The following is a 12944-nucleotide window of genomic DNA, read 5'->3' on the forward strand; positions in this document are numbered from 1 at the left end:
TGACAACTTAGTTATTGAGTCTTCTGAATATAAAACCTACGGCAGTTAAATCGAAGAAAACAATGTCACTTGAATAGAAAGCAAACACGTAAAGCTATTACTTTATAAATAAGAATTTCTTCCTCTCTGAAAACGTCATTTCACCATTCTTGATAGATGCATAAAAAATATTAAAAAAAATCGCATAGCTTAAGTACGTAAGTTATTTTGATAACATTACGTATTTTTTTAACATATATATACAAGAATTTATTTACATCACACAGATTGCTGTACCGTATGAACCATTTCAATGTTGCCTCTCATGCATGCTCCTCCATGGATAAACAGAACTAATGGTAACTGCAGTGATTGCCAAATGTGTCCGCTCAAGTTGCTGTGCACTTGAAATAAGCAGTAATTGCCTTGAACTTTCCATTTAAAAAGTTCTTCTCAACCTGCAACCAAAATCCTCGCAATAAGATTCGAGCTTCAAGCAGGCAGTAAAGCAGGAACCGGTCCATGAAATAGGCAGGCTGCTACAGAATAATTAAAAGAAAGAACAGAACAGAGTAAAGAAATAGTCAAAAAGATCTATGAAAAAATACTAGGCAATCCCCACATATCATTAGAAAGCAAGCACTCTTTGCATTTCTAACCACTCTACGGCTAATTGTCCAACCACTCCCGCTACAGAACCATCTTCACCCACAACCTTAATGCTAGACCTGCTAACAGTCTCATGTTAATTATATTTTCGCTCTCATTTTACCAAATAAATCATACGATTGTCACTACTAACCTCTTCCATGTTCCTTGAGAGTGATCAAGGTATTCAATGCCAAATGGATGTTTTCATCCATCATTACTTTGACTGTCATCGCCAACACCAAATCAACCCCATTCCCTGCCCTTGCCTCAACCAAGTCAGTTTAATTCCTCCCATTCCCCACCTAGCTAAACCCCTCCACCACTATCACACCGCCGCCATCACAACCATCAAAACTACATTAGCTCCATCACCACTTCCTTCACTTCTACCACCACCATCATCCCAATCATCATCAAATGCAAAAGGCAAGGCAATACTAACACAAAGTCCATGAGATAAGAGATGAAAGGTACAAGGCTTCATTCCATCCCACAAAAAAAAAATAGGTAAACAGCCTCCTTTGGCAAGCACTTGAGCAAGATTTGGTGGGATCTTAGAGAGCTTATGCGGATGGCCACAGACCAATTAGAGTTGCAGCACAAGCCCCAGAATAAAGGGATTACACACATTTCAAACTCCGAGGGAAAGGTTCCATATAAAGGTGGTTCCATCTCATGCATTATTGAAGTCTTTCAGAGAAAGTGTAATAAGGGAAGGGAGCCGAAATATGTTCCTTTGATTAAGAAAAGGCGCTGGATCTGAACCCACAAAAGGCTATAACCCGATAAGCTCCAATATATAGGCGCACACAACAAACAAATGGCATTCATGAGATGTTAATAGCTCTGTTGTAGGCTCTTTCTCAAGCATAAATAACTTTTTTTAATGAAATAATGTAACAAATAATGGGATTAGCAGCATGGTCGGAATGACATTAAATACAGATGAGGTCATTGGCCATTTTAAGGACCATATAACAAGAAATATTTACAATATTATAAGAGACATACCAGCTCATAACATTTTAATAATAAAAAAAAACCTGTCTCTTTGATTTAGTTAACATGAGCAGATGCACATAAAGATGTGGAATTATGCCATTGTCAAATATCATGGCTAAAGCAGAAATTTGTTAAGGCCTAAGAGACAACATGTGGCAATATACCCTATGTTACTAATTTTCAATATTTCAATTGTTACACCTATATTATATAATAGTTGTTTAGTCTCGATAAAGAAAACTTATACTGCCATCAACACAAATAATGGAACATTTTTTTTGCTGGTTCCAAAATGATATGATCGTCGAATCAAGGTTTCAAGTGTTGACACATTCCACATTCCAGTCCATGACAACTGGCACATATCATGTCATGTCAATGTAGGCACCCTGAAAGGGTTGATGAAACACCGGGTAATCCTTTTCTTAAATATTTTTAGTTAAGATGGGGCATAGTGCAAGCACAACATGCCCACTGCACCTTAGTCCTTACATAAAATATACAACATGGTAGCAACATAAACTCCAAACGATATTCAAACAAAAAAGTTACAGCAAATGAAAACATCTGTAATTCCTCCACAATCATACAGATAAAGGAACAATGAAAATCATACTGTAAATTGGCAACAGAATGTACCTCAAGTTCCCATGGAGGATTTAATGATAAAGTCAACTCTGCCAATTGATTTAGGTCAACATTCCGAGGTAGGAACATTACTACTTTGGAAGCAACCGTCTTGGCAATTTTGAAGAGATGGTAGCTGAATTTTTTTAATGGAAAAAAAAAGAGCATCTGAATCAACAGCTACCCAAAATCCCAAATCTATAAAATCAAGTGAGAACAGAACACAAACCCATCATGAGGCTTAAGCATGGATCTGATATCATAGGTTACAAATTTAGCATAGTCCGGTCCTCCCCAAGGAGGTGACAAAAACAGAGTGTCTCCCTGCATCAAAATAGCCGGATAGTACGTTCACATCAAATGATAAACAAATTCCAGAAACAGGAGACATAGTCAACATGCAGTATAATAGTGTAAAGTATCATTACTCTAGTCAATATTTGATCTATGTACAAAAATGATTTCATGTTTTTAAACTAAGCAATGTGCTAGATGCCAATTGATTTGCCAATGTCACGAGAAAACTTTGTGTTTGAACTTGTACAAAAATGATTTCATGTTTTTAAACTAAGCAATGTGCTAGATGCCAATTGATTTGCCACTGTCACGAGAAAACTTTGTGTTTGAACTTGTCAAAGTTCAAACACAAAGTTTTCTCATATTAATTAAGATCCAGCTCTCTCCTTATTTTTCCTTTTTTTTCCAACCTTAACCCTTACCCTAATCCATCAGATGTTTTCCCTTACTTTGTCCATGTCAATAGATAATCTAAAATACTTCGGCTTTTTCGAAACAGGTCTGGATAGAACCGTGCTTTGATAGACTTGGAAGCAGTGATGGCTACATTAGCAGACAAAGTGGCCAGCTTGGCAACCGAATCGGCAGCTCAAGACAAGGCTCAGGTTGCAGCCTTGAAGGGTGGAGGACAAGCTGGCTGGGTACAACAGGACAGAGAATAAAGAACAGAGAAAGTGGACTGTCGGTTGGACTCCTTACATAAATCATATCTATAGAAAGAGGGGGTTCTAATTTTCTTTGGGAACTAACAACTTACCATAGCTCTACCAAACTAGCAAAAAGTTCCCAAACAGGCTCATGGGAAAATTTTACTTCATGGTTCAAAATTTTACAACAAAGTCCACTTCCTACAAAATGCAAGAAGTTTGCATATCCAAACAGGCCTACAAACCAAAGTCGTTCAGGAAAGCAAAAAAAAAAAATACACCTTGACTTAAGGTTTGAGAGCACCAGTTTTCCAACATGGCATCAGACCAATACGATAATCTTTTTCAAAGGAGAAAGTATACCCAAAATCCATTAAAATAATCGATAAATTCTAATTACATAAATACATAACCCCTCTCCTTCTATAGACTTCAATCCAATTCTTAAACTCATATACAAGCCAAGACTTTTTCAAAACAAAGGGCAGCAAAACTTCCAACATATTGCACAATCTGGATCCATAAGAAGCCCTATAAGGAAAGCATCGAAACTACTTCAATGCACAACCCTAAAGAATTAAAAATAATTTTAATCCAAATCATACTTAAAGTAGGATAAGAAGATAATAATTCTACTAAAAATTGAACTTCAAAACCCCTTCTGAATACAATCCCAAAATTCAACCAATAACTGAAAAAATAAATAAATTTTGTGCTAATCCAACTCAAATTAAAACAAAATAAATAAATAAACAATCAGAATAGTGCTCCCACACTGCAACCTTAACTTTTAACTATAACAAAACATTATGCAGTTTCACACCATTGAAGAGAGAAGCAAAAGAAATGTACGTATATATGTCTGTGTGTGGATATGTGTGTATATACACATACATATACATACATGCAGTTTCAGAATGGGATCAGTAGTTGCAAAGAATGGCTGATGTTATTTAAGTGATTTGAACTGTGAAACTCTAGAAATAACAGTAAGAAGGTACTTTTTTTTTAAGTCTATCTGAATGTCGTGATGATAGATATGGCTTTTTGTTTCACAGTAACAAGGTACTTTATTAACAAATATATGATTAATCATAAATTACGCAAAACTTTCCCATAATTATTAAAAGCAAAGGCCTTAAAAAGATAAGTTACAAGAACAGAAATTAACACATAAATGAGAAAGCATGCAAAAGGAATCAGATGGCAACAATACCTTCAATTGGCAGGCCATCTGGAAAAAATCGCCAACAACAAAGTCTATCCGATCATTAACTCCATAAATAGATGCATTATGTTGTGCATATTCAATTTTTTGTGGATTGATGTCAATAGCAATAACATGGCTGCTCCTGAAATAGAACAAATTACTGGAGTTAAACATGGATTCAGAATTAAATATCTACATCACACATGCAGCTATGAAACTAAAATAATGCCAGAACCCTATCGAGAGAATGTTAACAAAGTGATATCACTTGCAAAACCACAAGTAACTAGATTTATGACTGAGGCATAGTTTGAGAAATATTGCTCCAGTTTCAGAAATTTAACTCCTAAATGGTAGTAAGTAAATTGATGATCTTTCTCTCAATTTATTGCATATAACTTCCTGAGAAATAGATCAATGCTAATCAAATGTATTTTAAGAATGGTAAAGAATCACAATGGTCTGCTAAAACTTCAAAGAGAATATGTGATTTTCTATGTTCTTTAATGAAACATTTTAAGAAGAGGCATTTTATTTATAATATTTTTCTCGGACACCTGCTATTAGCATAACAATTAGCTAAAATTGTGGTAAAGGGGAAAAAAAAACCCGCTTGTTCCATCAAACTGGGACAGGCTACAGAGCATGACTGCAATAAGTACCATGTTTATAAGATTAAAAAACAAAATGGCTTACATACTTCATGGCAAACTGGATAGCATTTCCACCAACCCCAGTGAAACAATCGATGACAATGCCATTACCACAACGAGATGCATGATGTCTTGCAATGGACTCTGGTGTGACAGAAAACCATCCTTCTTCATCCATCTTGATACCATCATCAAATCGGGAAAAAAGTAAGTACCTCTGCAGCCAATATTTAAAGAGGCCTCCCTTTACTGCTTGCAATGCGAACTCTGAAGAAAGGAAAGAGAAATAAAGGCGTCATGGCCAAACTACCCAACTTGAATTAAAAGTAAAATGGCAAATAGTTTCATAAAAAACTTGATGCCGTGGCACATGGTCTGCATATGAGGTACACAAAAGAATCTCATTTAAGTACAAAAGTTATTTCAAACATGCTTGAACATCCAAAGCTGCCTGTGGACACATGCAAGAGGTGATTATGAAGAATTTTCAGATATAAAAACATAGTCCAGCATCTTAGAGAAAGGTGCCAAATTTAAATGATAATATTGCAACAATTTAAGGAAACAGATAGCCAGGAATTCCAAGAGGAATTCTCATTATCGTTGCGTCACAAGGACTCATGGAACTCTAAAAGCACAGAAGACTATTTTTTTTAGTATTTCACTTGTTGCACAGCCAGATGACAATGTTTTGATGATAATATGGCTGATGAGACGAGTTACTTTTTGTACACTATAAATGGTTGTCACAACCCAAGACCTCACCTAAAAAGACTAGCCATAAGGTATTATTTGGATTTCTTAGTTTTGCATAAGTGCCCAAAATCTACCCAATGCATAGATGGAGTAGGACTAAACACACGCCCACACGGATCCTCATATACTCCCTCCATTCAAGTCCTGACATCCTCGCCATGCTAAAGATCCAAATTCAATCACAAACACCACAATCAGCCCATGGTTCATTCATTTGTCACAATCCAAGATTTTACCCAAAAAGACTAGCCGGAAAGGTATTATCTAGATTCCTTAGTCCTATATAAGCACCCAAGATCTTCCCAGCAAACCAATGTGAGACTAGCTGAAAGATATTATTTGAATTTCTTAGTTTTGTATAAGTGCCCAAGATCTACCCAATGCATAGAGAAAGTAGGACTAAACACACGCCCACACGGATCCTCACATAATCTCTTCATTTAAGTCCTGACATTCTCGCCATGCTAAGGATCCAAATTCAATCACAAACACCAAGATCAGCCCATGGTCCATTCATTTGTCACAACCCAAGATTTTACCCAAAAAGATTAGCCGAAAAGGTATTATCTAGATTCCTTAGTCCTATATAAGCACCCAAGATCTTCCCAGCAAACCAATGTGGGACTAAACACACGCCTGCAGGATCCTCACATACTCCATCCATTTAAATCCTAGCGTACTTACCAAGCTAAGGATCTAAATCCATTCAAATTATATCACACACGCCACGATCAGTTCATGGTCAACCCAAATGGACCCATACTACTATATCCTTTAGTCCACATAGATCATGGGTCAGATTCGCTCTGACACTATTTATAACCCAGGATCTCACCCAAAAAGCGAAACGAAATGCATTATTTGGGTTTCTTGGCCTTGTATAAGTACCCAAGTTTTACTCAATGCATAGTCAATGTTGGACTAAACACATGCCCGCACGGATCCTCACATACTTTATTTTAAGTTTGGGTGTCCTTGCCAGGCTAAGGATCCAAATCCATTCAAATCTAATCATAAGCACCACGATCAACCCGTCGTCAGCCCCAAAGGGCCCATGCTGCAGTATCCCCTATTTCACATAAGCCATGGACCGGATCTGCACTAATACCATGTCACAACCCAAGACCTCACCCAAAATGGCTAGGCAGAAGATATTATTTGGATTCCTTAACCCTGTCTAAGTACCAAGGGTCTCCCTGGTGAATAACCAATATGGGACTAAGCATACGCCTGCAAGGGTCCTCACAATCATAAAGATTTTACTTATAGAAAAAGATGATGCAGATAAGTATCACTGCATAGACAAGATATGAAATTCAAATTCTAGTACAAACTAGCATATTTTAATATCGATAAGACTTAGCACCTCTAAACACTTATAAATATACATAAATTACAATTTTACTTGTCTTTGTAGTTTTCCCTCTGAAATTTAATATTCCAAGCAAAATGACACTCAAGGAATTAGCTAACAAACATAATTCTATAGGTTCTGACTCCAGGCTACTAAAGGAGGGTGGACATGCAGATTTCTACCATGCATGGCGAGTTTCTTGTTATTTAAATTATATAAAACTGGAGTAAAGATTTTTACAACTGTTATAGAGATGATTCACCAAACAATTGCCCTGTATATAAAGCCACAGGGATGCCTTAATCTTCCTCTTTTTCCTATTGGTCAAGATAATGCGACATGTGCGAGTGGCAGATTAGTTGGAAAATATATCTAGAGATGAAAGATTGTCTACAATGAAAGGTAGCAATGTTTTACTTGCTCGATGCTACCTTTAACTGCCAGTACTTTCTACTCGTTATTATTGCGACATTGCGAAGAAAATATTTATAGATTTACATAAATAAATCACTTTATAAGTGAACTGGACTACTTATGATCTAGTATACTATAACAAATAGAAATAAAAAGAAATATGAAGAATGATGAGCCTTATACACTTGTGGTCTGCCTTGAATGAGGCTAGAATAACTTCACGCCAAGACCTCTTTAATTCAAATTGATGAAAGGAAACAAGATTATAGAGTAGATAGAAAGAGACAAAAGATACAACTATTAGTATGCACTTCTATCTACAGTTACTAACTAGATAATGTTCTCTTACGTGATCGGAGTCTTTTTACTCTCTTTTTCTTCCCAGTAGTGGTAATCTCATGATGACCGTCCAGCTCTGAAGTCTGACTTTCTCCATTTTCATCCATATCAACTTTATTATTATGTGTAGCGCTTAAACTACCACAAAATCATATCTGCATGAGGATTAAATAACAGAGGAAGTAAACCAGAATATAAAGAATGAAAAGGGCATGTTCAAATTTATAAATTTCTACCTATTGTTTATTGGAGCACCAAATGACCTGGGCACATTTAACCATTCATGGCAAGTGGCATTCTTGTCTTGTTTGTCCCAGTGTTTGCTGGCATCCCATTTATCTGTTTTAAAGTACAAATATCAACAGTATGTTATTTCTCCAAACTTCGGTATAACCTAAAATCTGCTTTACAAAGACATTCTTGTCCAACTCCTGGAATTCATGTTGGACACTTATGCAATTTGGATAAAAGTCACACACTAGGATACTTATCATTTTAGTGCTGCAACTATCAGAAATTGGCAGACTATTGGCCTTTTCCAACAATGACTACAACCCCTACAATAATTTTAAAAGTGAAACTCTCCTTGTTCAAAAAGGGGTCAAGAGTATAGGTATTTAAATAATTATGCAAAATGTCATTTTTCTGAAATTTTAAAGCTAATTAAGGAGTTCAAATGAGAAACATATATAGCAAAAGATCTTAGCAAAAATATTTTTAATTGCTTTGTTTGATGCGATATTTAAATATATTGGTTAAAATTATATCTTTTACTACATGTTCCCTTATCCCCTATTTTCCCTCTTGTCAGGTCAAACACTTGGAACATGTCTAAATCCAATTCTTTGTGTCCATGACCATAAAAAACACTGGCTAAAATCAGTATAGTTAGAGAACAGCAATCAAAATTTAACAAAAGACATAATACAAAGGCTACAATCACATGGAACAAGTTTAACAAAACAAAGGCACCATAAGTTTATGATATAACCTGTTGTATGATCTTTCACGTCTGATAAATGGAGCAGACCTACACTGTCAGGATCCCTCTTGCTATAGGCATGTGTATCTAGATTTTCATATCCACAATTTGCACCATGTCGATCAGCTTCAGACCAAGTAAAGCCAGTAGCATGATAACTGTTCATAGAGATTTCTAGTGATGACTGATCAATAAATTCAGCATCATTTCCTTGTAGGGAATTGGTCGTGCCTTGTATTCCATTGGAAACCAGATCTTGAGGGGCATCACAAACAATCCTAACACTGGCAAACTCTTCAGCTGCATCAGTGAACCTTTCATTTAGATTAAATGTAGGGCAAGGAAATGCAAATTTCTCCAATCCATCAGGAGGATACCATGTGGACTCCTGTGTTTGGACATTGTAGAAGTAATTCCTCATATAGAAGGAATCCCAATTTACCCTCCAATCACCATATTCATAACATAATCTAGTATCAGAATAGTCTTGAACACCATGATCACTTTGATCACTCAAAGCACAGGATAGAGATGTCTCTGCTGAGCTCACACAGGGTTGAAAAGTTTTGATGTCAACAGCATCACCATCTGCACTAAAAATATTACATGATCCAGATGAAATTTCAGAGTATTTTTCCTCATCCTGTTTGTTAGACAAATCTCCCTCCTGATAATGTCCAGAGTTAGCATCTTCTAAAACATTTGCAGGAAAATTTTCAGCATATAAACATTTTGGGTGCTCCAGAATTTCAGCAGTCTTCTCTGAATCACTGTCAATGAGTTTAGTTTCTCCGTCCACATTGTTAGTCATTTCACCACAAACTCGATTTTTATCAATTCCATAATGGACTGCAGAAGCTACACTTATATCTTCTCCTCCAGAGCAGACATTCTTTCTGTTATGCTCATCTTCAACATCATTATTAGAGGCTTCACATTGGCCTTCTGTGGTATTGCAAAAAACAGGCATGCTTGAACTATCATGGATAACTTTTGATGACACATACTCCCATTCACCAACTTTGGTAACATCAGGAACTCTGTTCTCTATTTGCTTATCAGTAGACCTAGATTTTGCCCGCATTCCCTTTCCTTTCCCACTTGAACTCATATTCCTCATCTGCAGTTGATCAAAAAGAGAACCAGCAACATTAACAGTACATTGACAATGCATATCAAGAGGCAAATATATTTGCTTTTAAATCCGATGGTCATGCTAGAATAAGAGGGGCAAAGAAGTTAAATATTTGGAGCAGCACTTACCTCCTTAGTTGTGCTAAAGGAAACAGGAAGCCCCAGAGCTTCCATCTGAAGAGCTAATTCTAAATCTTCCACTGAACAATAATCTGTAAAAAGTTTGTAAAGATGGTAGAGTTTCTTAAAATTAAGATCTCAAACTAAGAGGAATGGGAAATATGAATTCATCCATAAACGAGGTTGACAAATTAAATTTAGGCAGCTTAATCAGTATTGTGCAGAAGCAACCAGGAATTCTTTTCAATAAACAGGATTTTAACTTCAATCGAGACCAACAGCAATGTGACAAAGGTACTATGGTATCATAAAATAAGGTATGCAGGGCATCCTTCAGGCATTTAACATCAATTTTCATGTTTTATAAAACATATGCTAGGTGAATGTGGACTCTAAGAAAAAATTTCATGAGAACAGAAGGTGGATATAATAAATAGAGAAAATGCCCATATCTAAGAATGACTTCCTATCATGAGCTAGTATTAGGATTAATGCTGGCTTCTCTCATATTTTAGGACAAGTCAAATTAAGGGCACCATCAAAGAGTTCAAGTAGCAATTCTCTTACAAATCGATAATTCTAAATCCATCAAATGACAAGATGTGTATCAAATAATTTCCTACACCAAAATACAAGATATAGGCAAACTAATTTTCAACGCAAAATACAAGTATGGATAGCTAAAGTAAAAGAACAAGAACTTAAAGATCGAGAAGCTTACCATCTGTCATTTTTATGATGCTTGAGTGGGTATTAATAGTGGTACAAGAACCCTGTAACAGTTTTAACAGAACCATTAGTAATGGAAAATTCAAAAGTCTTATAATAAACAAAAAAGAAGAAAAATAAGGAGTGAAAATTATTTTTTAAATCAGTAACAGACATAAAATGGGAATCTTCAGGTTGCCATACATATAGTGGTTTTAACATGGCTTATTTCTTGATGGAATTAGTGCTTCAACATACACAAAATTAACAATGATTACATCCTCCAATCTCCACAAAAGCACTTCAAATCAAAATCGTATAAAAACAAGCACAAGCAAGTAGATTTTTCTTTATTAAAAATTAAAAAAAACAAAGAACTTACAGCAGGTTCTTCTACCAACGCATCATGGTGGCTCGATGCCTCAAAATTGTTAAACTTATTGTCATCCCTGTTCAATAAAACCCAACAGAAAATATGATGGAAATAGACTATTTTTAAAACCGAACCTTATAGATGAAACTTATAAACTAATGAAAAGCATAATAGATATCATGGAGGACCATGATGATGTTTATTCATGAAAGTGAGGAGATGATTATACCGACTATGGATGGACCACTCACCAGATATGGACTTCGGTGAGCTTGAAGAGAGGTCCCAGGGCTCTGATAGCTGGTGATTCTGAATCAGATGCAGCGCCAACGGCCATGAAAACTATTTGGTCTTGTTTATATGACTCCTCCTACTTTCCAAGAAGTAGACTCAAATGTTAAATTAAATTATCGTAAATATACACAACAATTACCATTAACAATTAAATTAAGATTGACATTATTTCATGGTATTTTCATGTCTTTGTATGGTTGAATACGTCAATTTATAATCCACATAAAACAACCAAAGCAATATGGTACATATTAAAAGAAAAAAACAAATGAGAAACTCCTGACACTTTAGTATGGTATCAACTAATATTTTCGTAATAAAGCAACTAAATCAGATAATCTGTATCAAAATTCAAGGACCGCCACAATGACCTCTGGTTATATAACTTTCACGAAAGAAACGAGAACGCATCACGAAATGCAGAGAAAAATGTAAACTTTGACCAGCTAAAAGACGGAGCAGAAGGTCAAAAACAAAGGACTTCTTCCCCGTCCCCCAAACCCACCCTCTTTTAATTCCCTTGAAGAAGCTAATTTTACGAATCAAAGCTTCAAACAAAAGAAATTTCGAATTAAATCAAACAGATTGATATGTTTTTATTTGCCGTAAAGATTAGAACTTTCAAGAAGAATTATAGACCCATAATATCATCATCGCCATCTTCCGCGAAACCAAAGCCGATCAAGAAACATTCGTGAGAAAAAATCGAGCTTTTAAAAGCCAAAAAATATTTACACGGAAGAACGAGGGAAAGGAGTACTTATTCCAAGGGATCGCGCCTCCTTTCGGGCCCCGCGGGGGTCGAACACGAGGGAGAAAGGGTGGGGCGTTGGGCGGCAACACGGCGAATAGGAGAGGCGAAAAGATGGAGAGACGAGGGAGGAGAGGACGAGAAGTAGGTGCGGGAACCGGAGAACCCGTTAAGGAAAAAAGCCCTAGCTCTCTGGGGTTTTAGGACATTGCTGTTAGCGTTAGCCACGCCTGACACACCTGACACAGAAATAAAATAAAATAAAAAATTAATGAATATCTTTGTAGAACTCAAATTTGTATGGTAATTCTTTTAAAATTTATATTTATTTATATATTCTCATAAAAAATATTTTTTTTTACAAATATCTTTAATAAAACAGTTATTCTAACCCGTTTATAAAAATCATATTTATTTTAATTAAAAATAACATAAAATTTTGAAATTACTTTTCTGCTCTTCGATCATCTTATAAATATTTTTTTTTTGCGCGCCTGCCTGTTAAGAATATTTTAGTCCTTTTAATTTGAAATCATTAATTTTTTAACAGTATTAGATAGTGTGGATATATATGCAAAAACAAGAATAAAAAAAGACAAAACAGGAATATAAGTATTTTACGAGGATGTACATGCAAATATCACTTTTGGACG

General features: G+C 35.7%; 1 protein-coding gene across 9 annotated transcripts; it reads right to left on the reverse strand.

Moving 5' to 3' along the window:
• Positions 1–74: 74 nt before the first annotated feature.
• On the reverse strand, positions 75–12516 carry LOC103713414 (trimethylguanosine synthase). 9 transcript variants are annotated; one of them, XR_005511187.1, is made up of 13 exons: positions 12301–12516; positions 11498–11616; positions 11256–11322; positions 10887–10938; positions 10175–10257; positions 8921–10031; positions 8166–8268; positions 7922–8067; positions 5110–5333; positions 4420–4555; positions 2489–2583; positions 2272–2395; positions 75–437 (listed from the first exon to the last, which is right to left on the reverse strand). XR_005511187.1 is itself a non-coding variant. In XM_039124906.1 (13 exons), exons 2-13 carry the CDS (start codon positions 11581–11583, stop codon positions 369–371), a joined length of 2292 nt encoding a protein of 763 aa, XP_038980834.1. In that variant the 5' UTR covers positions 11584–11619; positions 12301–12511; the 3' UTR covers positions 75–368. The 9 variants fall into 9 exon arrangements, 7 of the variants coding, with proteins under 7 accessions (XP_038980834.1, XP_038980835.1, XP_038980833.1 ...); XR_605066.4 differs by having other exon boundaries at positions 7940–8067; positions 12301–12514; XM_039124906.1 differs by having other exon boundaries at positions 5114–5333; positions 11498–11619; positions 12301–12511.
• Between the last annotated feature and the right edge of the window lie 428 nt (positions 12517–12944).

This window comes from Phoenix dactylifera, chromosome 3, assembly GCF_009389715.1.
Source record: "Phoenix dactylifera cultivar Barhee BC4 chromosome 3, palm_55x_up_171113_PBpolish2nd_filt_p, whole genome shotgun sequence".
NCBI classification, from domain to species: Eukaryota; Viridiplantae; Streptophyta; class Magnoliopsida; order Arecales; family Arecaceae; genus Phoenix; species Phoenix dactylifera.

Excerpts from the sequence above, each read along its gene's own strand:
- LOC103713414 (XM_039124906.1), bottom strand. The coding sequence starts at position 11,583 with ATGGCCGTTGGCGCTGCATCTGATTCAGAATCACCAGCTATCAGAGCC. Across the intron at positions 4,556-5,113 it reads GCTATCCAGTTTGCCATGAA|GAGCAGCCATGTTATTGCTA; the intron begins GTATGTAAGCCA and ends GTTCTATTTCAG. Across the intron at positions 2,396-2,488 it reads ATGCTTAAGCCTCATGATGG|CTACCATCTCTTCAAAATTG; the intron begins GTTTGTGTTCTG and ends AAAAAAATTCAG.